The sequence below is a fragment of the Ochotona princeps genome, chromosome 4, assembly GCF_030435755.1.
Source record: "Ochotona princeps isolate mOchPri1 chromosome 4, mOchPri1.hap1, whole genome shotgun sequence".
NCBI lineage: Eukaryota > Metazoa > Chordata > Mammalia > Lagomorpha > Ochotonidae > Ochotona > Ochotona princeps.
In genome coordinates, this window is record NC_080835.1 from 25,637,355 (window position 1) to 25,665,004 (window position 27,650).

General features: G+C 49.5%; 1 protein-coding gene across 1 annotated transcript in view; it reads left to right on the top strand.

Annotated features, from left to right (window-relative positions):
- Positions 1 to 7,109: 7,109 nt before the first annotated feature.
- ELF5 (E74 like ETS transcription factor 5) overlaps positions 7,110 to 27,650 on the top strand; it is a 32,815-nt gene continuing 12,274 nt past the window's right edge. The window contains exons 1-4 of the mRNA XM_058663185.1: positions 7,110 to 7,241; positions 13,956 to 14,080; positions 24,739 to 24,972; positions 27,495 to 27,545. Of these exons, the coding sequence (XP_058519168.1) occupies positions 13,960 to 14,080; positions 24,739 to 24,972; positions 27,495 to 27,545 (406 nt within the window). The 5' untranslated portion in view covers positions 7,110 to 7,241; positions 13,956 to 13,959. The remainder of the gene's footprint in view (positions 7,242 to 13,955; positions 14,081 to 24,738; positions 24,973 to 27,494; positions 27,546 to 27,650) is intronic.

Here is a 27,650-nt window from a genome sequence, read left to right on the forward strand (position 1 = left end):
TTGCCCATCCACACACACACACACTGAGAATGAATGAAAACAGAATTTCAATAAAAGCAATATAGATGAGAATCATGACCAGAATGCTGAAGCGCCCTGTTTCCACTTCAGTTGTTCAGTGATTCAGCCAAAAGCACCTGCCATGGACATTTACCTTGGAGCCAGTCAGGTTCCTCAGACAATGTTCCCTGATTTAATCAACTCAAGACACAAATGAATTGGTGTTGCTAAGACATTTTTTATGAAGCTAGCCAGTGCTCCAATTTTGAACTCTCCCCTGAGGTATTCCAGTGTTGAGAACCATTGAGTCTCTTGCAATGTGATGATAAACTCTTCAAAAAGCAGTAAACCACAAAATTTTGCAATAATTTTGTAATAAACATGGTGCCTAAATTCTTACATCACCTTGCCTTTTTTAAAGAAATATTTTACATGAAAGTTAAAATTACGGAGAGGAAGAGGGGAGACAGAGATAAAGAGAGAAATCTTTCATCTGTTGATTCACTCTCCAAATGGCTGAAACAGTCAGAAATGACCTAATTCAAAGCCCGGAGCCAGGAGCTTCTCCTGGTTTCCCACATGGGTGCAGATGCCCAAAGCCATGGGCCATCCTCCGCTGCTATCCCAGGCCACAATCCTGGGAGCTGAATTGGAAATGGAACAACCTAGACAAAAACTGTTGCCTATACAGAATGCCAGCACCACGGGTAGAGGATTAGCCTGGTATGCTATGGCACCAGCCCACACCAAGTGAGTTCCTGAACAGAGACAAACTCAGCAAAGTTCCATGCATAATTCTAACAGTTGAACTTTCTGAGAGCAAGTGAAGCTGTGATAGATAGCAAAAGATTGAAAAGATGTAGTAAAGAAAGAAAATAACAGTCTTTCAGAGTTGATGGGAGAAGAGAAGCCACAGCTTCCATCATAAACCACAGTACGGCTTCTGGAAAAATATACCAGGCAAGAGTAAGAAGAGAACCAAAGGCTGCAATCAAATCTCATGTTATGCTGGCAGGAGTTTGCTCCTGAAGAATAGATAAAACCCAAGGCCTCTTCCATGTCACTGTCCCCATCAACTAACGAGAGGACCCCTCCATGGGGGCTGATATTCCAGATACCAAGATCCAGAACTTACCTGGAGCTATGGTAGGATGACACTTGCAGGACTGAGCCCATCTCTCATAAGTAGGGAGTAGTCATCTTGGGCTGTCCAAATCCATTTCTTCCGCCCTTGCCCCTCTGTTTCTGGTCCCCCAAAGGTCACAGAGCAACGTGGCTAATGGCCTGGGATTTGATTTAGGAGATCCAAGGAATGGGCTGTGGTCCTGCACTGAGGAGTGGGACCTTGGGCAAACTGCCCAAGCTCTTGGAGCCTTGGTTTTCCTTCCTGTAAAGTGGGGATAATAACAGCCCTGGTTCCTGCAGTTGTTGGGTGTGGCTTCTAATAAACATCCATCCTTATTGATCATTCCAGTCCCTCACAGCCCATAGCAGATTCCCAAGCACTGGGATTGGCACCAACACTGCCTCTCTTCTGGACCTCTCTGCTAGGGTAGGCATCTCTATCAAGGCCCCAAAGGCCACAGCTGAGTCTTAGTCTTCCCCCACAGTCCCCTCATTTATAGTAAGTACAATACTGTCTTAGTATGCTTATTGGGGGTTTTGATTGCCATATGAACCAAATTTAGATTTTAATTTTTCTAAAATCAGGATAAGCTTTACAATCTGCACATTTAGCAAAGTGTTTACTCACCCTCCTCAGATGATTATTAAATTCAGTGATGTATCTTATAAGCAATGGCATCTTAGAATCAGATTAGGTCAACTGACGAGGAAGAAACCACATAGACCCAGTCATAACTTTCCCCTAGCATGTCTTTCCACTTTCCTTTCTCCGTCCTTATACCAATCCACTTCCATCGATGACCAAGGACATACCTTTGAATGACAACTGGCAGGAATGAGTTCAGCCTGCACATATGGAAGTCAATGAGGTCACACACAGGTCAAACTGTGTCTAATCATTCCTACCTGACTATCAAGAAAACAGGTTTGGAATATTAGGCTCACCCTATTCATGATTAAAATTTCATATTAGCTTGCCTATAGGAAGATAAAATGTTTAACGATTGCGTGATGATGATCTATTGATACACTTAGCTTCATTAGTGTGGTCCCCAGATCCATTTCATTCATTGATCATGACTAGAGGGACAGGTCCATTCACGTCCCAAGTCTTCAGTTGGCCACTCCATTAGCACCACCCTGTCCTCCCTCCCCTCAACCAACAGCACAAACTGGCCACAGCAGTCCAGCTCATCCACTTCTCAAACTGTCACCCCAAACAACTCTCTGGGAAAGCAAGTCTCACACCTTCCAGGGCACTAATGTTTAGAAGGAAAACGGGTAACGAAAAGATTCTGCCCTCTTCCAGGAACGTTTCCTTCCTGAAGAGCAATACTGGGCTGAGCCTCTCTCATCTGCAACTGTGCACTAGTGCCCTCAGATCCACTGGACTGACCCTAACCAGAGCGCCTTTCATAGGGTGATGTTCTTCTCGTAACTGGAGGAAGAGAGACAAAAAATACAGCCATGCAGTGTGGCTGATGTCCCAGTTACTAAAAATAAAAATCCCCATTTTTCATTAGTGATTTTAATAAAATCAAATCTTATAATTCTTCATTATAGCATTTTTCATTTTCATGAGGTAGTTGCCAACCATTGACTGTAGCGTTGCTCATCTCTGTCATGCCCCCACGGCTGGAACCTGCATGTTCATTGTAAGGGAGGACAAGGTTATCCTAGCTGATATAATGATGTGCTCAGAGGCCACACTTGCTTGTCTCTCCACTATCCATTAGAATAGCTGCCCTTTATGGAAACCTACCATGCACCACAAATCACAGCTGGACACTTGATGGATGAGGAGACTGAGGCCCTGAAAAGTTGGTGTCTCATCTAACACTTCCCGGGTGACAGTTGCCTACAGTTTGTTATCCTACACATCCAACTGACACAAAATATTTGTCCTTAAACATTTGAGCTAATACAGCAGAGAAGAACGCAGTTCCTCCCACAGAACTATTTCTAAACCTAGTGTCAGCATCCAAAGCCTCGTGCAATTTGCCCTCACACTTCAACTCTCTCCCATAGACAGCATCTATGAATTTTCCTAAACTCATTTTTTTATTCACTTTAATTTTTTCAGCCTATAATGCCTCTTGGAGGTGATGATAAGCATGGCATATTGGGAGGGAAAGGACATGATGTAAGGAAATGTTAGCCTGGGCTTAAGAGGGCAGACCTGGAGTCTGGTCCATCTACGATAAAAGAATTGACTGACGGCTCCAACCCCATGTCAGCTGACACATCTTGTAAGTCATACAATTTCATGACACATGTGTGTATTAGTATTGTCATAATCCCAAGGGTCATGCAAGAAAGTCAATAAAATACCAGAATTTCTACTTTACTAAGAGGCAGCCTGTGCTGGGACCAGAGGCACTGAACCAACGGAAAGGAAAGCATCCCCTCTAAGGCAAGTGCAGAAGCCCAGAACAAAAGACAGCAGAATCTGAACTCCTGTCTTTATAAAATGGCTTTAATACTGAGGAGGCTTGAGCTCAACCCAGGCTTACCCACTGACCAGCCACATGGCATCTATAGCTTTATCTTAGGAAGATAAAGCTGTGATAAATAACCTGAGGAGACAGTTGGGTCATCCTAACACAGCGCTTGGAAGATGCTTTACCCAAATGTGATTCTCTACTCTCTGTCCCCAGAAAGCTACCCAGGAGCACCCCGGAGCTGTGCATTGCACAGCGGTTAGACGGATGGGCTCCAAAGATGGGAACCCCAAACTAAAACACTTACTCTACCACTTATTAGCTATGCAATCAAGGGAAAGTAACCTAATCTTTCTGTGCCTCTACATGGACATGATAATGTAACTCCCTTGTCAAAGATTCATGAAAACTGAATGTAATGAATGCCATAGCTCAAAGTGTAGAGAAGTCACACTTAGGGCTTGCCACACTGCCCGGGCTCAAAGTCTCTTCACACACCGCCACTCCACAGCAGATGTATCTGGTGCCCCCCATTTCACAGGTGAGTAAAGTGAGCTACAGAGTCATAAAAGAGACTTTCTGGCCTCAGCCAGAGAGTAAGAGGCCCAGCAGGGATCCAAACCCAGGAGCTGTCCCTCTAGAATCTGAATTATGATGGGAAGCCCAAACTCACCCCTGCTGGGTGGCTGAGTAGTAGTTCTGCCCCATTCCTCCCTCCCACCCCTCCCCACTCGAATCCTCTTCTCTTGTCTTTATCCAACATCTATAATACAATTTCTAGAAGGTTAGGAATCATTGTCATCCCAGAGCACCACTCCAATTACATTTAGATTCAGTGTGATGACCCAACTCAATTAGAGTCAAATTCCTCTTTTACTTTGGTTTTACCTTAGTGAGCCCTTGTATCCGTGGGTATAGGAGCCTGTAATGTCGCACAGTCACTCCAAGAGGCTATGTTACACAGTCCAGAGAGTGAGACCAACAGTCTGTTGTCCTACACATCCATCACTCACTGGAAGACTTCTTACTCTTCAGTGAAGCAAGAGACTAGAAAATGTGCTTTCTCTAGAAAACTCTTTCTAAGATTTCCATTGATAGTGTCTCCCCGAGAAATACAAAAAGCATTAGTAACAGTTCCAAAACCGGGGGACAAGATGAGACAGTCCCCAAAAGCAAATTAGGTAGCATCTGTGACCATCACAGTCCCTTAGACACCAAAGAGGAAAAGATGTCACAGAATTCCAAGATTCTTAAAGACCATCTAATCCAGCTGTTTGCAAAATATTCTTTTTAAAGATGTATTCATTGCTTTTTCAAAATTACACAGAGAAAAGGGGAGATGGAGATAGACACCATCCAGTGGTTTGCTCCCTAGATATGACCCCAACACCCTGGGCTGGGCAAGACTGGAGCCAGGAGCCAGAAACTTCATCAGAGTCTCCCTGTAGGTGCAAGGATAAAAATCACTTGAGCCATCTGCCACTGCTTTTCCAAGTCCTATAGCTGGGAGCTGGATAGAAAGTGGAACAGCCAGGACATTAACTGGCCTCCCATGGGGTGCCAGTGTCACAGGTATTTGCTTAACCTGCTGAGCCACAACGCTGACCCCAGAAAACTTGTTTCAAGTACAGATTCTATTGTTTGAAAAAAAAATCTAGTCTGGAAGATTTATATAAAATTAACAATACTCTTCTTGGGTCAGGGAGTGGGGGTCGCATACTAAGAGCCTAACCCATTCACCCCACTCCTATCTTCGTATCCCCAAAAATCTCTAGTGTGGATCCCAGGGCACCCCAGGGTTTCCTCCCTGGGCAGAGTTTGAAGATAACCCTTCTAATCCCACTTCCTCTCCCACCATGGGGATCCCAAAGCCCAGAGAAGCTCCCTGCCTGGCCTGTGGGTACACAGCCAAGTCGGCGGCCTGGGCAGTCCCTTATCATCCCTCAACAATTTTTCCGGGCCCAGCGGCGTGGCCTAGCAGCTAAAAGTCCTCGCCTTGAAAGCCCCAGGATCCCATATGGGCGCCAGTTCTAGTCCCGGCAGCTCCACTTCCCATCCAGCTCCCTGCCTGTGGCCCGGGAAAGCAGTCGAGGATGGCCCAAAGCTTTGGGACCCTGCACTCGCGTAGGAGACCCGGAAGAGGTTCCAGGTCCCGGCATCGGATTGGAGCGTACTGGCCCATTGCGGCTCACTTGGGGAGTGAAACATCAGATGGAAGATCTTCCTCTCTGTCTCTCCTCCTCTCTGCATATCCGGCTTTCCAATAATAATAAAATCTTTAAAAAAAAAAAAAGCAATTTTTCCATGATGACACCCTGAAGCTGCTAATGAATGCCTTTTGTTTCTCGAGACCGGACAGGTGTTTATATTTGTGTGTTTGTCCCCGTGCCCGGTGTTTCCGAGAAAACCTAACCAACCAGTCTCCACTTTCACTTACAAGCCTGGAGTCCACCATTCCAACACAGCAGCTTAGCTGCCCAAGGCTGCTGGAAGCACAGTGCAAACGAGCAGTGTTGGGGGTGGTATAAATGCTGCCCCACAGTTGACCCAGGACAACATGCACGCAGCCTGTAGGAGGCCGAGTTTCCACTCTCACAAAGTGCGTAGTTCCCCATGGAACACCCGGGGGCTGGCCTCCAGGTCAGGCTGCCTCGTTGGTTAGCGCTGACTGGACCAGCAAGTCTCCCCTCTTCTCCCTCTGTCAGAGTTGGGGAAAACAAGGGGGAGAAAGCTCTCCCCCTGGCTCCTTATGTCTGGAGGTGTTGGAAGCAGGACAGATTTATATAGTCTGAGAACTTCTCTGTGCCTTAGTGTGAAAACCGTGAAAACCCGGGAAGCAGCAGCCCAGCCGAGGCCCTGACTGCTGGCTGCTCCAGCCTGGCTGGAAGGGGTCCTAGAGTCAGGGCAGGCTGACACACGGACTCTATCAAGGAAACCTGGGTGACCAGAGCTGAGAGAGGCCATCCTGAACTCTCTGCTGATGTCGCCCCAGTGACCTCTGCAGTAGCCCCGAGGAGAGGCACCGTTCCCCACATGAGAAGGGCTCGTCATTTCTTCAAGGAGACACAGCTAGAAAAAGGATGCCATCAAAAGCAATCAGATCCCGAGCTATCTGGCTGCATGACCTGAGCTGTGTTCTTAATCACTGCCCCAGCCTACCCTTCCTGCTTACCACACAGGAAAGGGGGTGGGAGGAAGCACCTGAGACACAAAAGCCCCAGGGCCCAGCCGGCCCAGCAGGGAGGCAGCACCCACAGGTGCTGGGTGTCTGAGTTTCCCTCCAATTCGCATGGAGGAGAATTCCCCCAGCCAATCTATGAATCTATGGATCCTGCCAAGCTCCCAGAAGCAAGAATAATTTGGTCTGGTTGTTTACTGAGTCCCCTTGGCCCTGGGGGGTGGGGGGGAGGCGTGAACTGGGCACAAAAGCAGGATAAAGGTAAACTTTCTGCATCTGAAAACCATTCCCCCCCCAAGGAGCTGTGTCACACTGTATGTCACCGTCATCAAAGGGGCTGTGCATAAACCTGAAAAACCAAACGGACCTGTCTGTAGGTGTCACTTATATCACCAGGCTACAGGTGCCTTTATTTCCACTGTACGCTGGGGCCGGGAGCGCCTGCCTTCTCTTGCGTTGCAAGCCTTGCCCGTGGACCTAGCCAGCACTGTCCTCACGTAAGCACATTTTCTTTGCTCTTTTGGAGGGATTAGAAGGGGTGGCAGGATTCCAAGGCTCAAACTCGGCTGGGTCGCTGTTTGGTCCGCTCCCACTCCAGAGCCGGACCCTCCATGGGCATTGCCAGGGCCACCCTGGCTCTGGGTGACTCGGATTTGATTGTTCACCTGAGACAGACACCTTCGGCCTCTCCAGCCTGTGTGGCCACCCACTAGCTCCTCACGGGTCCCCCGCATTGCCCTCAGTGTGGAACCCTCGGGAGAAGCCAAGAGATGGCGTATGGACGCTCACCTCTGCCTTCCCTAGATCTGCAAAGGAGACTGGGTTATCCACAGTGAAATACTCTGCTTAAGGCAAGTCCACCACCTCCTCCTTACCCCACTTTTGTTCTCCTTCCCCCATGGGCCAGCTCATTCCATCTGCCCCCAGCAATACGCAGAACTGCCTTACTTGGGCCGGGGGGGGGGGGGGGTTTCAGGAATTCATCTGTACTAAATAGCTTCAAAAGAACTCAGTCTGCCCGCTCCCAGTCCCTCAATATACGATTCCCCTTAAAAAGCAGTGGTTCGGATTTTTCCAGCGCTTTCAGGCCTGGGGAAAAGACTCGCAATTGTCTGGGGGTTCGCGTGGCTTTGCCCCCTGCTGGCAGCAACTAGAAACACACGCTAACCTCTGCAAGTGGAAACCAGGGACCCACGCTGGGAGAGGTGAGTTGTGGATTAGACAAATTCTCATTTTACCGACACGGGCCAGGAAAGGCTCGATGATGAAGGGAAACAAGCTCCGTGTGTAAGTCATAACACCCAGCAAAAGGGTCGGTTGCCTGTAAGAGTGAGAACTTGATCCTTTTGTCTTCGTGTTCTCTATGCGTGTTGTGTTGAGTCGTGGGTTTTCGTGATTCAGGCATTTCTCGGCAGGAGTTTGTCTTCTTTTCAGAGTGATCATTTCTGAGCTCCACTGATGGTAGCTGTTTCGTTCCTCTGGGGCAGGAATGGACGTTTCACCCAGTCCTCTGCACATAGGGACTGATTTTCTGAACTTCTTAGGATACTGAGGGTTGCCTGTCACAGCTCCCTCCTTAGAGATGAGGAGGCCACGGCTCCTCCAGGGTCAGGAAAGTGTCCATGGGAAGTGGGGTGGGCGAGGGAATATTTCAGCAATTCAGCAGAAATGTGCCCCCGGTCCCCGAGTCCTCGAGGCAGGCTGTAGCCCACAATGTGTTCAATCCAAGACCGAGGGACTTAGCACTGAAGCTGCCAGCAAACCTCATGATCCACCTGCTGTGGCCTCAGCAGCACCTTCAGAGAAACAGACAGAAGCAAACAAACAGGCGAGCTCCCACAGCACGCTTAAGGCAAATGAGCCACAGCATGACGTCAGCAGGTCAGTTCTCCCAGCTGCTTAAGTTTCTGCCCAAAGAACAAACACTTCAGCACCCAACCCACAATTCTTCTTTAGCATCAAGTGTCGAAATAGCCAGCCAGATTCTCTCCACTGTTCCCCTTCTCAGACACTGTTCCCCTTCTCTGGGAAACTGAACCTGTCCACAGGGCTCAGGAGCTGGTGGGCCTAACACGCACTCAGAGTTGCTGAAGGCATAAGAGAGCGAGAGAGAGAGCACAAAAGAGAGACTGGTCATCCCAATGATACTATTCATGGTTGGGTGAGGAACGACCCTGTATAGCCCCCTCTTACCTTGCTCTCCTGCCTCACAACCTTGCTCCGCCCAAGAATGTTTTGATACATAAACAGCCAATATGCAGATGCTTAATTGGGTAGAGTTTTGATCACATGCCCAGAGCAAAGTTGGTGATCCTGGCCAGGCTCAGGGAGGAATTTTCCTCCCCTGGCAAACTGGCCAAGGCTGGGTGATTTGCTGCTGCCCCTCTGTCTGGAAGGCTGAGCAGAGGTGCCTGGATACTCGGGCCATGGGCACCGCACCTGTCCCTGCTGCCTCAACTTTGTGGAGAGCTGAGGAGCTCACAAGCCCAATCCTCTGACCTGGGGCCCTCTGGGTGTTGGCTCTGAGAAGAATTTGGAAGCCGCTGGAGGCATCTGGGGACGGCAGCTTCCAGGCCATCACTGCCTCACTCTCAAAGGAACCTGCAGCCAGCCCTTCCCGTGTGTACAGGGGAACTCATCTGATTCATCCACCTAGTGTGCGTGAGCTTTTATCTTTTCCTACTTCCCAGGCAACTAGAATGGGAACTGATTATGGGAAAATGGATTCTAAGCACTGTGGGTTTGTGCATAGGCAAATGAGTGAGGGCCGGAGGGTTTAAGGCACATGGCTTGTCTGGGTCAAGTCCAGCTCTTCAGAGATTTATATGCCCGGTGAAGGCAGAAGGTAATGGACTCTTGAGGGAAAAGAGGACATCCGGGCCCTTTGTCAGAGCTAACATACTAATCCGTGTTTGTCGTGGTTAGAGTTTACTCCTATTTTGGTGACTTGGCTCAAACACAAGTGTCTGAATCTAAGCAATGTGGATTGTATATGTGGATGCGGACACAGGACGCATTGGCCCAGGGTGGGTAGACTGCCCCGAGCTAGGGCAGAACCAGGAGCCATCTTGTCAGCGTCCATACCAACACATAAAGGGGGAGGGTTGCTGGGAGAGGTGCAAGAGGCAGTCCGGACTCGCAGCCCAGACCCTGCCTGTGCTGACCAGAAAAGCCCTTGCCACACAAAGCCTGGCTGCAAGAGCTGAGCAGGAAGACTTGCCCAGGGAGCCCCATCTGGCCTGGCTGAGACCCAGAGCCCCTCACTCTTATCTTCATTGTCACTCACATCCCCTGGGATCCCTTTAACATCATTTTTCTTCATCTCTTCCACCCTCGCCCAAAACGTGAAAATCATAGATAGGCTGTCTGTTGATAAATTGCAGGTGGTTGGAGGGTTCTGAATCCTAGTCATGTCTTGCTTTGTTTCATTGTGTTGATTTTCTTGCTCAAATTGACTTTTCCCACCAGAAGGCAGGATCACCCTGTTAAGAACGCCTGGCCTACACTCACGTGGCTGGTGCCTCAATGCTCACACTGAAAAAAGCAGCAGCACTCAGCTTCCATCCTCACCCTCCCTCCCTCCCCCCCTCCCCGCATTAGAGAAACCATGAGGGACTACAGGATTGCCTTCTTGCAAGGACTTGGGGAGGGCTGGGTATAAGCAGCAGTTATATTCCTGAATGTGCATGCCTCGTGCATGCGGGGGTCCAGGCTTTGTGCAGAGCCCCCGAGCTCCTTAACACAGAGCAGAAACAAGGAGAAGACAAGAACTGTTACCCTTCTCCTAAAAGAAACCGTCGCAGAAGGGAGAGAGCCTGATGTACAGCTGGGAGTGCCCTCTCAGAAAACTTACAGGGTATATTTGCCCTAAAAGGCGTTAACGGGCTGATAGACTGTAGAGGACAGCCCTGCGGAGATGACAGATCCCTGAGGGGTCAGGTGGAAGGAGAGAGCAGCAACTATGAAAGGAGGCTAATGTCCGATTGCTCCACACACTTCTAGCACTGATGCGATTGAATTGTTAAGGCACCAATGGCTTTTGAGAGCTTGTGGGCAGCAGGGAGAAGCGATCGCACTCCTGCTGTGAAGTTGTGACCTTGTGCAGTCCTTAGGGACCTGGAGCCCCAGGGACCTCATTCTGTTTCCTTTCTCTCCTTTCACCAAACTCCAGTGAAGTCACTTCAGAAGCATGCATGCTCTGCTTCATTTTCTGTGCTTCTGGCCTAGAGAGAAGGAGGGGGTCTCTTTAAAATTTTTTTTAAAAAGATGTATTCACTTGAAAGGCAGATGACAGAGATCAGAAACAAAGAGAGAATCTCCCATCCCCTGGTTCACTCCCTGAATGGCAACAATAGCCAAGGATGAGCCAAGTTAAAGCAAGGAGCCCCAAAGCCCATCCAAATCTCCCCATATGGGTGGGTGGCAGAGCCCCAAGTACTTGGCCTTCCTCCGTTGCTTTCCTAGGTGTGGTATAATGGAATTGGATCAAAAGCAGAGTGGCTGGGACTCAAACCAATGTTCCAATATGGGATGCTGACTTACTAAGCTGCAACTTAGCCCACTGCAAAACAAATGCCAGCTCCAGAAATAGAGAGGGTGCTTTGCCCCATTTCTGCCCTTGCTTGCAGGGACTTTCCTAAAGTTCAGTCCAGAAAACAAATGTGCCTCTTTGGGCTCCAAGCAAAGCTCCTTTCCATCCCTCCAAACTTCCCATGGCATCCCTCTCCATCCTGTACCCACTGCTTCCTGCTCATGAGAGAAAAGCTAATCCATGAGCAAATCAGGGCACAACCCAGGCAACCTTGACTCAGGACCGAGAGGGTTCCTGGAGAGATGCAAGGCCGTGATAAGCCACTGGGATGCCTCAACCCTCTCTAGACATCAGGAGGGCAGGTCTCATGAGTGTTCAAGGTGCTGTTGATGGTGCATTTGCAAACATCCTTGTAGACTTGGAAGTCCTGTCATCATCCCTATCCCTCTTAATTCTGATGCTCCAGTTGCCTTGTTAGTGAAATCGGCCTGCCTGGAAGTCCAGGGCAAGAGCTGGAAGACTAGAGCCCTGTCTTCAATTTAACTCCGTCTACTGGCTATGTGAGCAAGTTACACAACTTCCTCCAATGTAAAAGGCTAGACTAACTCACTATTTTCCAACTCACACCACTGTATGACAGGGGAGGTGAATCTGGCTCAGGACTGACAAATATTTTTCTCAAACGGCCAGAGAGTAAATAGTTTAGGACCTGCAGACCAAAAGGAAAAGTCAAGTATGTTTTGCAGGTACTTGCTGAAAACTGTTAGCAGCGTTAAGGGCATTGGTTATGACGTTACTGGAGACCCTTGCATTCTGTATCAGGGTGCCTCTGTTTGAGTTCTGCCTCAGCTTCGCATTCCAGGTTCCTACTGAGGCAGATTCTGGGAGGCTCAAGTGGTCCCTGCCACCTGTGTGGGGAAACCTAGTTGACTTCCTGGCTCCCAACTTTGACCCAGCCTAGCCCCAGTCATTGTGGAGCTTTGAGGAGTGAGCCATAGAACAGGTGGCAGACCACAGACTGGCTTATGGGTTATTAATCTGATCCAAGTGCATGGATGAACAATTTTCATTTAAATGATTTAAATGGGTGTGTATTCATTTTATGTAAGTCAGAAATCTGATTTTTCCACTTACAGTGATGTAAGTTTTCCATTTACATTTTTGTTGAAGCAAAAAAGAAAACTGACTTTTTAAAAATATTTTAAGTAACTAGTAGTGCTCATGGTGTATAGATTGGGAGAAATTGTGGTGAGAGGCAAGTGACTAAATTCTGAAATGCATTGAACAAGACAGTTTTGGTAAGCTCCCGGCCACGTTGAAATCTCAAGCGTTTAGTATCCTAAATCCTGATACCATTCTCTGCTCCAGCTTTGCTGGCCATGTGGTCTTGAAATGTGCGTCCCATTGCAAAGACAGCATGGGCCCTGCCTATGGTCCCCCAGATGCAGGCAGATTTTTCCACACTGTGGGAATACAGAATATGTCAAGAAAGTGGCAAGTGGGAACATAGGAAGCAGTGAGGATGAAGCTGGTGCAGGAGAGGATGTGTGTAAGTGGTGGTCCAAGGCCTGTTCTCTTCCACCCATTCTCTGTCCCAAACACACACCTGCTGCCGAAGCTTTCCCCAGAAGTATACAGGGCAGTAGGGAAGACCAGGAGCTTTCTACACAGATAGACCCGAGCTGCCACACACAACCTGCCACCTGTCACTGGGTATTTCACATACATCACTGAGATCTCACAGCCTCCATCCCTCCTCACCCACAGAGTGGAACCCCTAGGCCTCAGAGTGGTCATTCAGAGGGTACTGGAACCAAAGCCATCAAAGTACTAAAGGGGCCCAAGGTGTTGTGCTAGTTACCATGGTCATAGGGCCACACTCTCCTTGCCAAGGCCCCAGGGCCAGATGCACTGCAGAATTCAGAATGCAGAATAGCCCTCAGGGTCACTACAGTTATAAAACTCTATAATGTATATAAGGTGGCTTCAAAATGCTTGTGGAAAATCTGTGTCATCTTTGATTTTCTGAGAAAGAAAAAGAAAGGACTTCCATCTACTGGTTCACTGCCCCCAGATGCCCACAATGCCTGAGACTAGGCCAAAACCAGAAGCTGAAAATGCAACCCAGGTATCCCATGAGGGTGGCAGGCAGCCAGTTACCTGAACCATCATTGCTGGCTCCCAGGACCTGTAGTAGCAGGAAGCTGAAGTCAGGAGCTAGAGCCAAGCAATTTCATGAATTTTTTTAAGCCCTTAATATGTAGTTTTAGATATGCGTATGAGGACAATAAGTGTATTTTTGCGCAAAATATCTTGGATTCCATGGTTAGTTTTATAAATAATAAATGTTTTCCATGAACTGTTTGAACATTCCTTCAATATGCAAGAGTACTCTAGATAGTTAGTGGAAAATAAAATCAAAAAGTTAGCTTCTTTTGGTGCCAAAAAAAAAAAATCCAAGTCCCCAGTTTCCTCATTTATAAAATAGGACTAGATTGGGTGGGGCAAGACTTCATAATGGCATGCGTGGAAACCCTTAGAAGGGTCCAGGCTCCTGGTAGGCAATGAATGGTCAACGCTAAAGTCCTAAAGCCAAGGGCTGCCCTGCGAAGGGCTCCACAGCATGGCTTCTGGGAGCACTCCCTCCTACGGCTCCTGATGGCTTCTCCTGCTGTTGCAGAGTGATGCTGGACTCGGTGACACACAGCTCCTTCCTGCCCAACACGTCCTTCTGTGACCCCCTCATGTCGTGGACCGATCTGTTCAGCAGTGAAGAGTACTACCCTGCCTTTGAACATCAGACAGGTGAGTGCGGCAGGAGGAACCCATCATGGGAAGCTAGGTTGGGCAGGGGCAGGAGGGAGTATTGGCTTCAGGCAGATGAAAACACAGTGTTCAGGGCAGAGGGCAGGAACTAGCCAGGTGGTAGAAACAACAACCCCCAAGAGTTTAATGTCACCACTTCCATTTTCCCTCCTGGAGTGTCCAGCCCAACTTCCCTCTAGTTCTGGATACTCAAGGGCCTCAGCTAACCACTCTGAGCCCTACCTAACTACTCTGAGCAAAATGGATATGATAGAGCCAAACTCTTGTGAGTTGTTGTAATGTTTAAACAATGTAGTAGAAAGAAAGCTCTTAGTCAAGGGCCCAATGTGTTAGAGTTGCTTATCCTCATTGTGTGAGTTAACACCTGCTAAACCTTAGCTAGCTACGCCATTCATCCCATCCTGAAAGAAGCCCTGGAGAGAAAAGAATGATTGTTATTCCCATTCTGTAGATGAAGAAACCAAGACACAGAAAAACTAAGTGACTTGCCACACGTCTCACAATTAGTTAAGTTCTGCACAAGTTGACATCTGCAGCTGCTCTAACTATCCTATATGGTCACTTTGTAAATGATGTCATGCTGTGGTTATTGATATTCGTATGATCATCATTCTCAAAGCTCCTGTTCCCTAAGCTAGGATGATGAGTGCTGTTGTAGGAATTGAGGGGAACAAAATGTGTAAAATACAAGGCCTGGTCCAACGCAAGTGCTCAGTAAACACGAGTTCCCTTACTGTCCCCACATCTCCCTCTCACCTTTCCCCCATTCTCTCGGCCCAGTGTTCTCCATCTGAGAGGGCAGCATGGAGTCTCATGCAAATCTCATGCTGTTGGGAAGCTGGCTGAGCTTTGCCCTAGAAAACCTCCAAGGCCCTCTGTCCAAAAGATGCTTGGATGAGTGCACAGCCCAGGAGACTTGGCTGGTGGCTGGCAGCTGGTTGCTGCCTGGCAGGTGCGTGCTCCACAGTCAGTGAGGCAAGCACTAATTCAGCTATCTATCCTCACTGGCTTTTAACCCTGTATGCCCCAGCCTGGAAGAGTTCAAACTCAGTGTACAGAGGCAGGCAATGTTCAGAAGAGGCCAAGCCTGCAAGGATGCTGCAAAATGTCCACCACCTCCAGGAAGTCCTTACCTCCACGGCCAGAGGCCAGGGTAGCACACACAGACCCAAAGTCTGTACCTGTGCCATGCAGTATTCCCCTCCCTACACACACACACACACACACACACACACACACACACACACACAGAAGAAATCTTTGATTTTTACACGTAAGTTCAACATCATTGCCTTTAGACTTGAATCATACAGATACAGGTTGCAGATGTGGAGCCTGAAGTCTCAGATGTGAAATCTGGCTTTGACACTTGCTGGCTGCACCATCTGCCTCAACTCTCTCATCTCTAAAATGGAGTTAATCCCAGCACCTGCCTTGGAAAGTTGTTGTATGACATGTTTGAGACACAGTCTGGCACATGCCCAGCACACATGTGTTTCCAAACATGAAGGATTCGTTTCAGTTGGAGGTAATGCAGAAGTTCTGGAGGGAGATGGTGGGTGACAGTCAAATACTCCTCTCAAAGGGCTTCATACCACTCAGCTGTACACTTCTAAAGGATTAAAATGGCAAGTTTGGTTGATATTTGCCTTACCATAAAAAAACGAAAGTGGAGAGTTAACAGAAGGGCTAGGCAATGGGATTACCAGTGTGGCTTGATGCAGGCACAACCTCCTCCTGTACCCATCAATATAAATATCCTGTTTCCATTGATATAAAGAGAGGCTGGACCAGGTCATTGCTCAGTTTCCTTCCAGAAACTTTCCTGATGGCGGCATCTGACAACCCTACAAACACAGCCTTTTGAGAGACAATGTACAGATGTGAGGCTAATGAAAAGAAAGTATCTTTCAGGATGGTCCCAGACTTCTAATGTTCCCCAAGAGTGACATCAGGCTTTTAATTTGGGCCTCTAGGATTCCTAAGCCACTGAACTTTGACCTCCCACAGGTCAAGCATGGGTGTGAAATGTTCATCTCTCAGAGCTGTCTGAACACCCAGCAAACCTCTAGGTCCTACTGACAGCAAGAAAACCCCATGATGCCTTCAGTCATTCTGGCCAAAACATTGCCAACCAAAGAGGTGATACATCAGTCTGATTTTATACAAAAAATGCTCTCTACCCAGTATACATCAGAGGACAGTCCCATCTTCCCAGGGACACTTTTTGAAAAACTTGTGACCCTGGTGACCAGAGGGTTATTTCTCTCTCAAGATCATCTTCAAGTCAGAACTGACCATGGGGATCACCCCGATGCATCCTTTTGAGTTAAGTCAAGGCTGCAGCTTGCTGGCCAAATGGGTGTCCCAAGTCTTTTAAGATATGTTGTCTTTGCTGAAATAGTCTTCACCTCAGGGAGTTGGGAAGATGGAGAGCAAGGTGCTTAGCAGGTGCCTGGTGCTTGCCTCCTGCTCACCATCACCAGGAGTGGCTCATGGCTCCCAAGGAGGAAAGATGAACTTCCTCCCCCTTTTCAGTTGCCATCCCAAATAGCAGCAACACCATCTCAACCCCCAACCTTCCCCAATCCAGGGGTTCTCACAGCTTAGATGTTCTGAAGCCAGAGGAAGCTCAAGGGAACAAGCAGGCATCACTAAACGCTCAGCCTACTCAGGAAAACTGGGCATTCCCAAGCACTTCTGTAACAGTGTAGGCAGAGGAAAGCTGACCTTGCATGCCAATGTGCCAAGCACAGAGAACTGCGGCCTGCTCTCTGGAGCAGGCCTTGGGCATGGCTACCTTGTGGGCTGTAATGTGTACAGACCCTGATGCCCAAATGTTGCAGGATTTTAGGAACTCCCCTACACTCAGTTTCTGAGCTTTGAAATAAGGAATTGGGAATACTGGAAAAGAGGAGAGGATGTATCTCAAAGAGTTTTTCTCCAATTGAGTTCTCATAGCCTACCCTCCCCCAAGTCATTGAGCCTCCCAACTCCACTCCTCCTTCCTGGAGCTCCATCCCACTCTCTGCCTTACACACACACACACACACACACACACACACACACAGCTCTCGCCTGATTGCAGGAGGCATGTCAGCACACAGGGTGACTTCCGCTGGGGAATCTTGCTAACTTTCTGTATGCCTCAAAGGTGACTAGATTGGGTTTCCTGGAGGGGTCCCTCAGGGACAACCAAGCAAGGGAGTTGAGGAGACAAGTAAGAAGACCAGATGGCCCCCAGCCTTCACCTCTCTCAAGTAGTTTCCTAAGATGGCAAGGCATGAGGTACAAGCTGGAATTAACCAACGTGATCTGTCCGTAGCTCTGCACTTACACAGCATGTGACCTTGAAGGAGGTCACTGACTTGTGCCTTATTTTCTTCATCTGTAAAATGGGTGACATGAAACATCTCTTCATTGCATTGTATTGAGGGAAACATGAGAGAAGTATTGAGCATGGTGACCAGCACATACTAAGGGTTCAGTAAATACATTAGCTACTCTTACATAAGCACTAACAACACAATTATTACATGCGAAATAATCGTTCACAACAATTGTTAACAAGATTTTACTTCAAAAGATTTTTCCTGGGGAAGAAAAAGGAGAGGAAGTGGCACCAATCCCCTAATCTTCTTTGATTACTGTTCAGAGAATCAGAGAGCACCATTGCAATTCCACGGGAGCTCTTCTAAGCACAATTCATGTTCTGGGCATATACATTGGAAAGCACATAAAAAGCACAAAGTCTAAGGCTTTCTTGCGTTTTAAGATTTATTTGAAAGTCAGAGTTACCAAGAGAAAGAGAGAGATCTTCCATCTACTAGTTCACTCTCCAAGTGGCTGCAATGGCCAGAAATGGGCCAGTCCAAAGCCAGAAGTCAGGAGCTTCTTCCAGGTCTTCCACGTAAGCATAGCAGCTCAAGGCCTTGAGCTATCCTCCCTGCTTCCCGGGCATATTAGCAGGGAGCTGGATCAGAATTGGAGCAGCCAGAACACTAACTGGTGCCCATATGGGATGTGGCATTGCAGGCAGTGGCTTTACCCACTGCATCGTGACACTCTCCCCTAAGAATTTCTAAATCAAAACCAAAGAAACAAGGGCAAGCCTGGTGGCAGAGCAGATTAAGTCATCACTTGGGGTGCCTGCATCCCATATCAAAATGCTTTGTTCAAGTCCTGACTGTTCTGTTTCTGATCCAGCTCCCTGACAGTGTGGTCCTGGGAGGCAGCAGGTAGTGGCCCAAATAACTGAGTCTCTGTCTTCCATGTGGGAGACTGGGACTGAGCTCCTACCTTCCTACCTGACTTGGCCAGTGCTGGCTTTGGAAGAGTGAACCAACAGATGAAAGATCTCTCTCTCTCTCTCTAGCTCTCGCTCTCGCTCTCTCTTTTTCATGTCCATTTAAATAAATAATAAATTAGAACAGAGCTACCAGTTCAAAGTCATCTGCTACCAATGGCAGAAGTCGCATCCCAGGGGACCACACCACCAGCTGCCTCCAGAGCCTGCTGGACCATCATGGCTGCTAGACCACCCAGGACTTTCCTCTCTGCCTCTTGCACACTTCCAAGGCATGACCCTTGGCAGACACCTTGTCAACCCTCCTGCTGTCCTCTCCAGTCATTTCTTTCCCTGTTCCTGGCCTTCACGCTCCATGGTGTGGGCTAAATCCTTCCACAGGCCAGGAGAGGAGGCCAAGAAAGGCTATTGGGTGATTTGAGACCAGCTCGGGGAGGAGTCCTGGAAGCAGTTTTGTCATTTCAGGCTTTCCCTCATCACATCCTTCCTGTCAGTGACACAGCTGAGATTGTCAGTGGCCCTACTACCCAGTTCATTCATCATCTCCCTTCAGTGCCACCCCCAGGCAAAACACTTTCCCAACTCCCTATGCTAATAAATCATGCTAATTATGGTCCCAAGTTGTCTACCTGGGCCTCCCCTGACCCAGACTGTCTGTCTCCCCAGGCCAAGCCCTGAGCTTGCTTTGTTCTGCTCTGCCCCTTAGCTACCCTAACCAAGGCTTCGTTGCCCTGAGGACAAATGTAGTTACCAAACAGTAAGGAACAGCAAATGACTTTCATGGAAAGCTTCCTTCAACCAGGTACTGGGCTTAGGTTTTCCCACGCTTGCTTTCCTTTTCATGACAAACTCCCAAAAAAGCAGGTGCCGTTGTTATTCCAACTTGAACCCATGAAGGAAGTTGAGCTTCCAAGAGGTGAAGAAACTTGGTTGGGATCACAAAGCTAACAAATTAAAGCAAGGACCCCAAGTCAGGAAGCTCCTCTCCACGGCCCAGGCGGAGTCACCCCACATGGTTCCTCCAGTACTGTAGCAAGGAAGTATCCTTCCAGTGCTTGGGGCCATTGGCAGAATCTAGAATGGAGGAGGAGAAAAAGAACCTAATTGAGTCCCGGTAGCTGACAGGTTCATCTGGCCTTGCAGCTTTCCCATCAACCTCCTCACTTCTATCAGCAGAGGAGAAAGGTCAAGCTCTCCTCCAGACAGTCTAGAGGCATAATTTACAGCTCTAAATCCTGCATTCTGCAACACGTTCATTTTATGATCATATAAAAATGCCCTGAGTACAGCATCAAGAAAATCAACAATGTTGGCTATTGAATTTCTCTATAGGAAGGATTTTAGAGGCAGCAATCCATTTAGAAGATGTGACAAAGGGGTTGGTCTAGTATTTTACATAAGAATGAGAAGACATCAGTGACCTGCTCCAGGTCAACAAGAGTGGAGTGGGGAGTTAGTAGGCCCTACCCTAGCACACCTACAGGAGATGCACAGTGTCATCCTGTGACTTCATTTACCTATTCTCTGTCCCCAAGGGATGCGGCACCATCTCTACCACCCAGTCATCTACCAGAGTTTCACAACACAGTCCGTGTGTTTGTGTGTGTGTGTGTGTGTGTCCTGATGCCCAAGAACTATCCCAAACTCACCTGTGGCCCCTTCTTTTAAACCAAAGATGACAGCAACAGGCCACCTAGCGCATGCTCCTGATACAAGGACAAATGGAAGGTTGCTTCCTAATAGGATTTCATCGTTTTATGGATAAAACAAAGCACAGCTCTGGGAAGGAACAGAGATACTGGCCTCCACTTGAGGGTATACAAGTTAAGTGGTGGCACAGGAAGCCAAGGAGGTAGCCCTCGTATTACCATACATAAATAGATGGTTTCTAATGAGCACTTACATAAGCCCAGCTCTGTTCAAATACTTTCCATGTATTAATTTGCTTAATCTTTTAATAGCATAAAGAGGTAAGGCCTATGATCGCTACTCCTGAGCTGACGCCCAAGAGGACAGGCTCTCTAAGTGTGGGACCACAGGCCATTGCAGCTTTGAGGTGATTCCACAACACAGGCACCCTGGCTTCAAATTCTAAAACAGTGACTTTCAAGACACTTTCTAGAATCAGTACCTTTGCCTAAATTCCCAGCAGAACAAGGCTAATTTTCGCCAGAATGTGTTTATTTGCTTGCTTTTTAAGATTTGTTTACTTATCTCTTTTTTTATTTGAAAGGCAGAGTTACAGAAAGAGATCTTCCATCTGCTGGTTCACTCCCCAAATAGCCACAACAGCTGCTGCTGGGCCAGTCCAACACCAGGAGCCAGGAGCTTCTTCCTGGTCTCCCACATGAGTGCAGAAACCCAAGCACTTGGGCCATCCTCTGCTGCTTTCTCATGCCATTAGCAGGAAGCTGGATTGGAAGTGAAGCGGCCGGGACTCAAACCGGTACCAACATGGCATATGCAAAGGCTTAACATGCTATGCCACAGCACTGGCCCCTCTCCAGAAGTCTTAATTTTTAAAAAAACACTATTCAACTAAAAAGACAAAAGAAAAGTATAGAAGTATTAGCATGGAAGAAGCATGAGTTGTGGATACCAAGCCTCCAATCGCAAAGCAATGTCGAAGAAGGGAAAAAGTTTATCACTTGTACTGATCAGTCCATACCATATAGGAGCATTGAAATACTACACTGTGGCCCAGAAAGAGGCACAATTGTTGTTCTACTTTTTAAATGGTTTAATTAATTTAAGTAAAAAAGAGAAACAGCTGTGAAATTCTTCACCGCACAAACTTTTCACCTTGTGGAGGCGTTCTGCCTGAGCTTACTGTGTTTTTCTAAAATCAAATAAGTGCTCTTGCATACAGAAATCAGCTATGTTCCATTCACAGACGGGAAGGGCAGCTTCAGTTCCATTTTTGCCCCTTGGCAATGGCAAAAGGCAGTTGAACAATAACTGCTCATTCAGGTGTGAACCTCCCAGTTTCCAATACCCCCACCCAGGGCCCCTTCCATCCTAGATGCCACCTGCTGACCCTATGAAGTATCTGAGGGTACCTGCCCACAACTGAAGGTTCAGGTCTTCCTTCTGCATTTGAATACATCTCAGGTAGTAGCAGGTGATTGAACCACTTGTGAGATTCCCCCAGAATGTCAGAACACTTCCTGTGGGTTCTCAATTCTTCCCAGTGCAGCTGACCCTGGTGCATGTGTCCTGGCCCCCTACAAATTTCAAAGCACCTGGCAAAACCTGCAGACACTTGGGTGAAGCTGTCCAGGCCCTGGGGGCAGGAGAGGCTCACAATTCAGCTTCTCTAGGGAACTTGGCTTATGTTAAGCATGACTTGAGGGAAACCATTGTATAATCCAGGAAAGAGATTCAATTCTGTGCTGTTTAGCCCTGTCTCTCCTGGGCCCTGAGTTCATTTCTTCTAAGTAGCAACAGGGCTTTCTTCCTGTCCTCCTCTGGGGTCATGCTCACTCTTTCCTCCTTCTGGTTTGGCAAGCCTAGATTAGATCTCTAATTATAATTCAGATATCTAGAATTGCCCAAATCTTGTGTCAGCCAGTCTTGGGGATGTCCTGCCATGGGCTGAGGGCAAAGCTGGGCTGCTGGACTCTCAGCTGAGCATAGGTCAAGATCCGGAGCACCTCCAAAGGAACAGTGTACGATGGAGAAGATTCGCTACCCAGAGATGGAAGAGCAGCTGGGGAAGGAGGAGCACCTGTCGAGAGCCTGGGCCTCAAGGAAGCCTCTAGAAATGCCCAGAGAGTGAGGGGAGGCTGAAACCATCCCTGCCTCTGCCAGCCTCCTCTCTGCAGTGGGACCCAGGCAAGCACAACAGCCAACCCTAGAGTGCCTTAGTAGTGTGGGGCTCTGCCTTCCGGTGCTGGCTTCTTGGCTCAGGGCCCTGGGAAGGAGTGTGTTGGCTGCAAAACCAGTGCCCTCACTGTCCTCCCCCAACCCCTGGCCCCCAGGAGGGGCCCCATACAAAGCCCTGCTCTGTGGGTAACTTCAAAAGGGCAAGGCCAGGGGCAAGCAGCCAGGCCAGCAATACCTTCCCTAGGCTCCCACTTTGCACCCTGCCATTTCCCCGAATCCCTAGGCCCCTCTTGGCGGCCAGGAACAATGCGGTCTCCTCTTCCGCTGCCAGAGAAAACAGCAAGGGAGTGGCAAGGGAGGGCAGAGGCATGGAGGCTCCAGCAAGCCCTGCCAGGAAAAGACAGAAGCCCCGCCCTGTGCAACAGCACACAGCGATAGCCATCTTAAACCGGGCCCAAGCCTGAAGAATGTCAAGGCTCATAAACGTCTCTCCTCATTGTGACAGCAAAGAACGGGGGCCCCTTGGGGGGAATCAGGCCAGAAATCAGTTGGCAGAAGCACAAACCAAACTGGGGAATGGCCATCCCCATTCTGCCAGCTGCTCACTGTGGCCAGGTGGGCTGCTCCCACCAGCTTTCCAAGCCCTGCCATCAACCCTCACGAGACACCCCAACCTCCCCTCTTCACACACACACACACACACACACACACACACACACACACCATTTGCTGTACAGGTGTAACGAAATTCTCATTAGATAGCTAAACCCGAGTAGAACTGGTATTTGGACTCAAGCACTTTTTCCACAAAAGGAAAAAGAGGCTCCTGGAAAGGCGCAGGGGCGCAAGGAGACCTCCACTTCCTCCCATGGGCCACTGCCTCCTCGGCCCTATTGGAGAGAGCTGCCGGCACAGTGTAAGACATGCAGCCTGACATGCACAAGGCCGCGTGGCACCTTGGCAGACGCAGAAGGAACAGCAACCACCTCCCAACTGCGAACAGGCACGCCAGTGCTGAACCGGCGGGTTCCTGCGAGCTCTCTCGTCCTTTCCAGGGAGTCAGAGTTGCCCATGGCCCCCTGCCTGACGTCCATCTCAGCCACTCTGCTTTGCCATCCTTACTCACTCAGCCCCACCCAGCTTCTTCCTCTCTCCCTGTGCTTGGTTTATCTCTGTAACTGACCCAGCATTGGTTGAGAAAGGACCCAGCTTACCAAGCCCCGACTAGGGATCAAACCCCAGCTTGGCTTCACGCTGGCTGTGGGATCCTACCTGACCTCAGGTCACTCAGATGTGACATTCTGGGGGGCCAGGACCAAACTGCTCTCGGCCAGCACAGGTCCTTTCCACCCTCTCTGTTGCTTGACACGTGGTAGACGTTCATCAATAACAGCATTAGAACCTGCCAGGCCCTGAGCCAACCACTTTAAGACAGATGAACCCACTGAACCTGTGTAACAACCTGCCAATACAGGTGTTATACCTAGCCTCGTTTTGCCAGCAAGGAAGCTGATGCTGTCATCCTTTGAATGAGTGAATGCATGAACTATCAGGATAGTTCCAATAATTAGTTACGTCAAAAGTACGCAAAAAGTAACATGGCTACGTGATGCCTCACCCCTTCCGTAGCCTGTGTCTGTCACTGTCTCAGATTCTCCTTGGGACAGAGCTATTGAGTAACCACCCTCTGTCCTAGCCTACTGCACAAGAGGACACCCACCCTCTTGTGCACGTGCATGAAGCTGCTCACAAACATTGAGGTGCTCTGATCTCTAGGCAGAAGTTCCTCAAAACCCTCAACACAGCTAGCTCTCTCCCACAACCTCCTTCCCCGCAGAGCTGCCACCCACAATGACCCCAAGTCCTTCCGACGCTGGACCATGTCCAGGCCTTGGCACAGGATGGCCAGAGACTGTGCCCAGACCCACAGCTAGCATCAAGTGGTTGTCCAGCAGAGCTGAGGAGTCAGACCAGCCTCTTAGTGCCTGGCACACAGTAGGTTCTGAGGGGCTGTTGAGGATTTTGTATGCACCTGGCCATGCTCATTGACCTCAAACTAGGACAGCACTGCCGGTCAGTCACATCCTCCCCACCTAGCAAATGAGAAAACGGAAGCTCAAACACCACAGCTCTGGCCCAGGTGGAAAGCAGCCAGATCAGCGTTTGAACCCAGGCTTGTCCAGTCCTTGCCTGTCTGAAACCAAATCATTGAAGGTGTTTTTTGGGTGTGTGTGTTTTGTTTTCATTTTTGTTTTCCTCCTCTTTCGAAGCACCAGAGCTGATCTGGTGACTTCTCACTCGTATAATCCCCTCTCTGGCCCCAGAGCCCATCCACAGGACCCAGTCCCTCCATTTTTTTTCTGCAAGATGAAAGGGCGTCCCTGGGCTCCCCAGGGTTTGGAGGCCCTTTTCAGGGAGGGATGAAGCTTCTGGCAGAGCAGGTGCCTGTGGCAGCGGAGGGGACCCTGGTGGACTGTCTCTTACTGCCCTCTCTCTTCTGGGGCAGCCTGCGACTCGTACTGGACCTCTGTCCACCCCGAGTACTGGACGAAGCGCCACGTGTGGGAATGGCTCCAGTTCTGCTGCGATCAATACAAGCTGGACGCCAACTGCATCTCCTTCTGCCACTTCAACGTCAGCGGGCTGCAGCTGTGCAGCATGACGCAGGAGGAATTCGTAGAGGCCGCTGGCATCTGCGGGGAGTACCTGTACTTCATCCTGCAGAACATCCGCACCCAAGGTGGGCGACTGGGGTGGGGCCTCTGGGTTGGGGCATCGAAGGCGTGGCTCAGGGCGGGGCATCGAGGGTGTGGCTCGGGGCGTGGCGGGGGCAGGCCTCAGGGGGCGGGGCCTTGAGGGCGGGGCTCGTGGGCGGGCATCGAGGGGCGGCGCTCAAGGGGCGGGGCTCGGGCAAGGCTGGGGTGGAGATGCAGTGGCTGTTTCCAGCCACTGGAGGTAATCACAATCTGATAGCCGGCACCTGAAGGGGCTGCTGTGGCAGGGATTCCTGTTTGGGAAGAAAACCCACAATTCCAGTCTGTGGCTCCTTGACCTCATCCCATCCTTCATCAGGGTTTCTGAGGGTGGGAAAGCTGAGTATGCTGGCCCTGGGCTCTCATTGGCGGGTGCCCTGGGAGCCGCAGGTCACAGAGAAGGAAGGAAAGGACGAGCAGGCCCACTGCCCGTTGTCATCCAATATCTGCTCCGTGCACACTGGTGACAGTGACCGGTAACCACTGGGTGCAGTGGCCTGGCCTAGAGAGAACATGGATAAACAGGGCACAATGGCTCCAGGGGCAGAAGCTCGGGGCTCTGCTCATGACCCTGCCAAAGGAACAGGTGCGTGCAAGAATCCCAGGGTCAGAAGAGCAAGAGTCCGTCCTGCACGAGGATGTGTTGCAAGCAAGCATGCTTAGAGCCAGAGCAGGTCCTGAGCAGCCCTGAGGCTGGGGGCTCCTGCGAGGGGCTCCTCCCTTCCTTGGCAATCCTGACAGCGGAATTCCAGTCCCTGCTCTCACTGTTTCGAGGCTCTGTGCAAAATGAGTAAGCTAAAGTCTTTTCAGTAGGCCAGAGCTGCCTCTTTTTTAAAGATGTGTTCATATTTATTTTTATTGGAAAGGCAAATACACAGAGCGAAGGAGAGACACAGAGAAAGATCTTCCATCCATTGGTTCATTCTGCAAGCTGTTGCAATGGATGGAGCTAAGCCAGTCCGAAGCCAGGAGCCAGGAGCTTCCTCTGGGTCTCCCACATAGGTGCAGGGTCCCAAGGCTTTGGGCCGTCCTCAACTGCTTTCTCAGGGCACAAGCAGGGAGCTGGATGGAAGTGGAGCAGCCAGGACATTAACAGGTGCCCATATGGGGTTCTGTCACATGCAAGGCGAGGACTTGCCACTATGCTACCTTGCCGGGCCTATCTACCTCTTGTTCTAAGGCTCCTTGGAAGTCCCCATGCCACTTGCAGTGGTAGAATGTCAGACACTCTCTAGACCAAGAGAGCTTTGTGCTGAGCGGTAAACAACCTACTCCACCAACCTGCTGTCTTCTCAATTCGTGCTTAACTTTTCCTCAAGGAGGTCACGGTATGAATGTATTATGACCAAATTCACACTTAGCCCAGGACACACTGTTTGCACTTGCTATCTTGGAATAACTGTCATTACCGTTGCTGTTCATCCTCTAAGTGGCTCCGTGTGGAGCTTACATCCCAGGTGATTATCTAGTAGTGCATGCTTTGTGCTTTCCAGAGATTAGGGCCCTGGCCAAACAGGGTCACCAGAACATGGCAGTTTCGTTGCGGGAGCTAGATGGCGCTCTAGAGCCCAGGGAGCAGACTGGCTCAGCGGGTATTGCAGCAGGACAGAAGAGTCCAGAAACAAGGGGAAACTGGGCCCTGGCAGGAATGAGCAGCAGGGGAGCAGAGGGCAGAGGGTGGCTTCCATTGTGTGGGAGAGGACCCAATCTAACAGTCCTCCATTCCATTCAGTACAGCTGAACATCCATGAGAACATGAGCATGGTAGCAAGCATAAACCAGCCCATATGTGCCCTGTTACATCCCCTCGGGAGACAGAAATTAATCTTCACATTGGACACCAAGCTGGAAAGTAGGGGTCCTCCGGCCTGATTTGTTTTGTGAAAACATGACCTGAAATTCCTAAGTCAGGGTATCGCTTCCTGCGGAGGAGGAACGCGAGGCCCAAGTCGTCTTCCAGCTCCTCAAGCAGCTCTGCATTCCTATCTGGTTGTTTATCTCCTGCAGCGTCTAATGTCCAGGATCTCCATAGACCAGCACATAGGAGGCAGTCTAATCCCAACCCATGGTGACCCCAAAGGAGAGCTGGGCAGGCATGCTGCCTCACGTTGCCAGTGAGAAAAACCAATGAGCACAACAACTTGGTCACTGGCAAGGAGCTAGGCGGCCCAGCCCCACTCCAGGCCTCCACCAGGACCCCTCTCCAGAGCGGCCCAGCCCCCTCCAGCCCCTTCCTGGTCCCCTCCCCAGAGCCCATACCAGACACCCACAGAGGTCTCAGATTTCCCCAGCCCCAGCTGCTCTTTCCAAGTGACCTTTGAAAACAAGTTGCTGTCACTTCTCCAGGTGGCTCCATAAGGGCAAATGGTCTCCCAAATTACTTCCAAACTAAAGTCAACCCTCCAAGGAGCCATCACTCTCTTCGCCCCCACCCTTCTTCCCTCCCAGGTCTGGCCGGTGAAAACCAGGTTTGCACAGGAGAGTTAGTGATTCTCTTTTTCCTTTGCAGGTTACTCCTTTTTCACTGATGCAGAAGAGACCAAGGCTACCATCAAAGACTGTAAGTAACCCAGCCCAAGCTGTCCCAGGCTGGGCTAAGGCTGCTGTAGGGGTGGACTTGATCATTCTTGTAGGACTCTCCTAAGAGGTTGAACTGGAGCAGGCC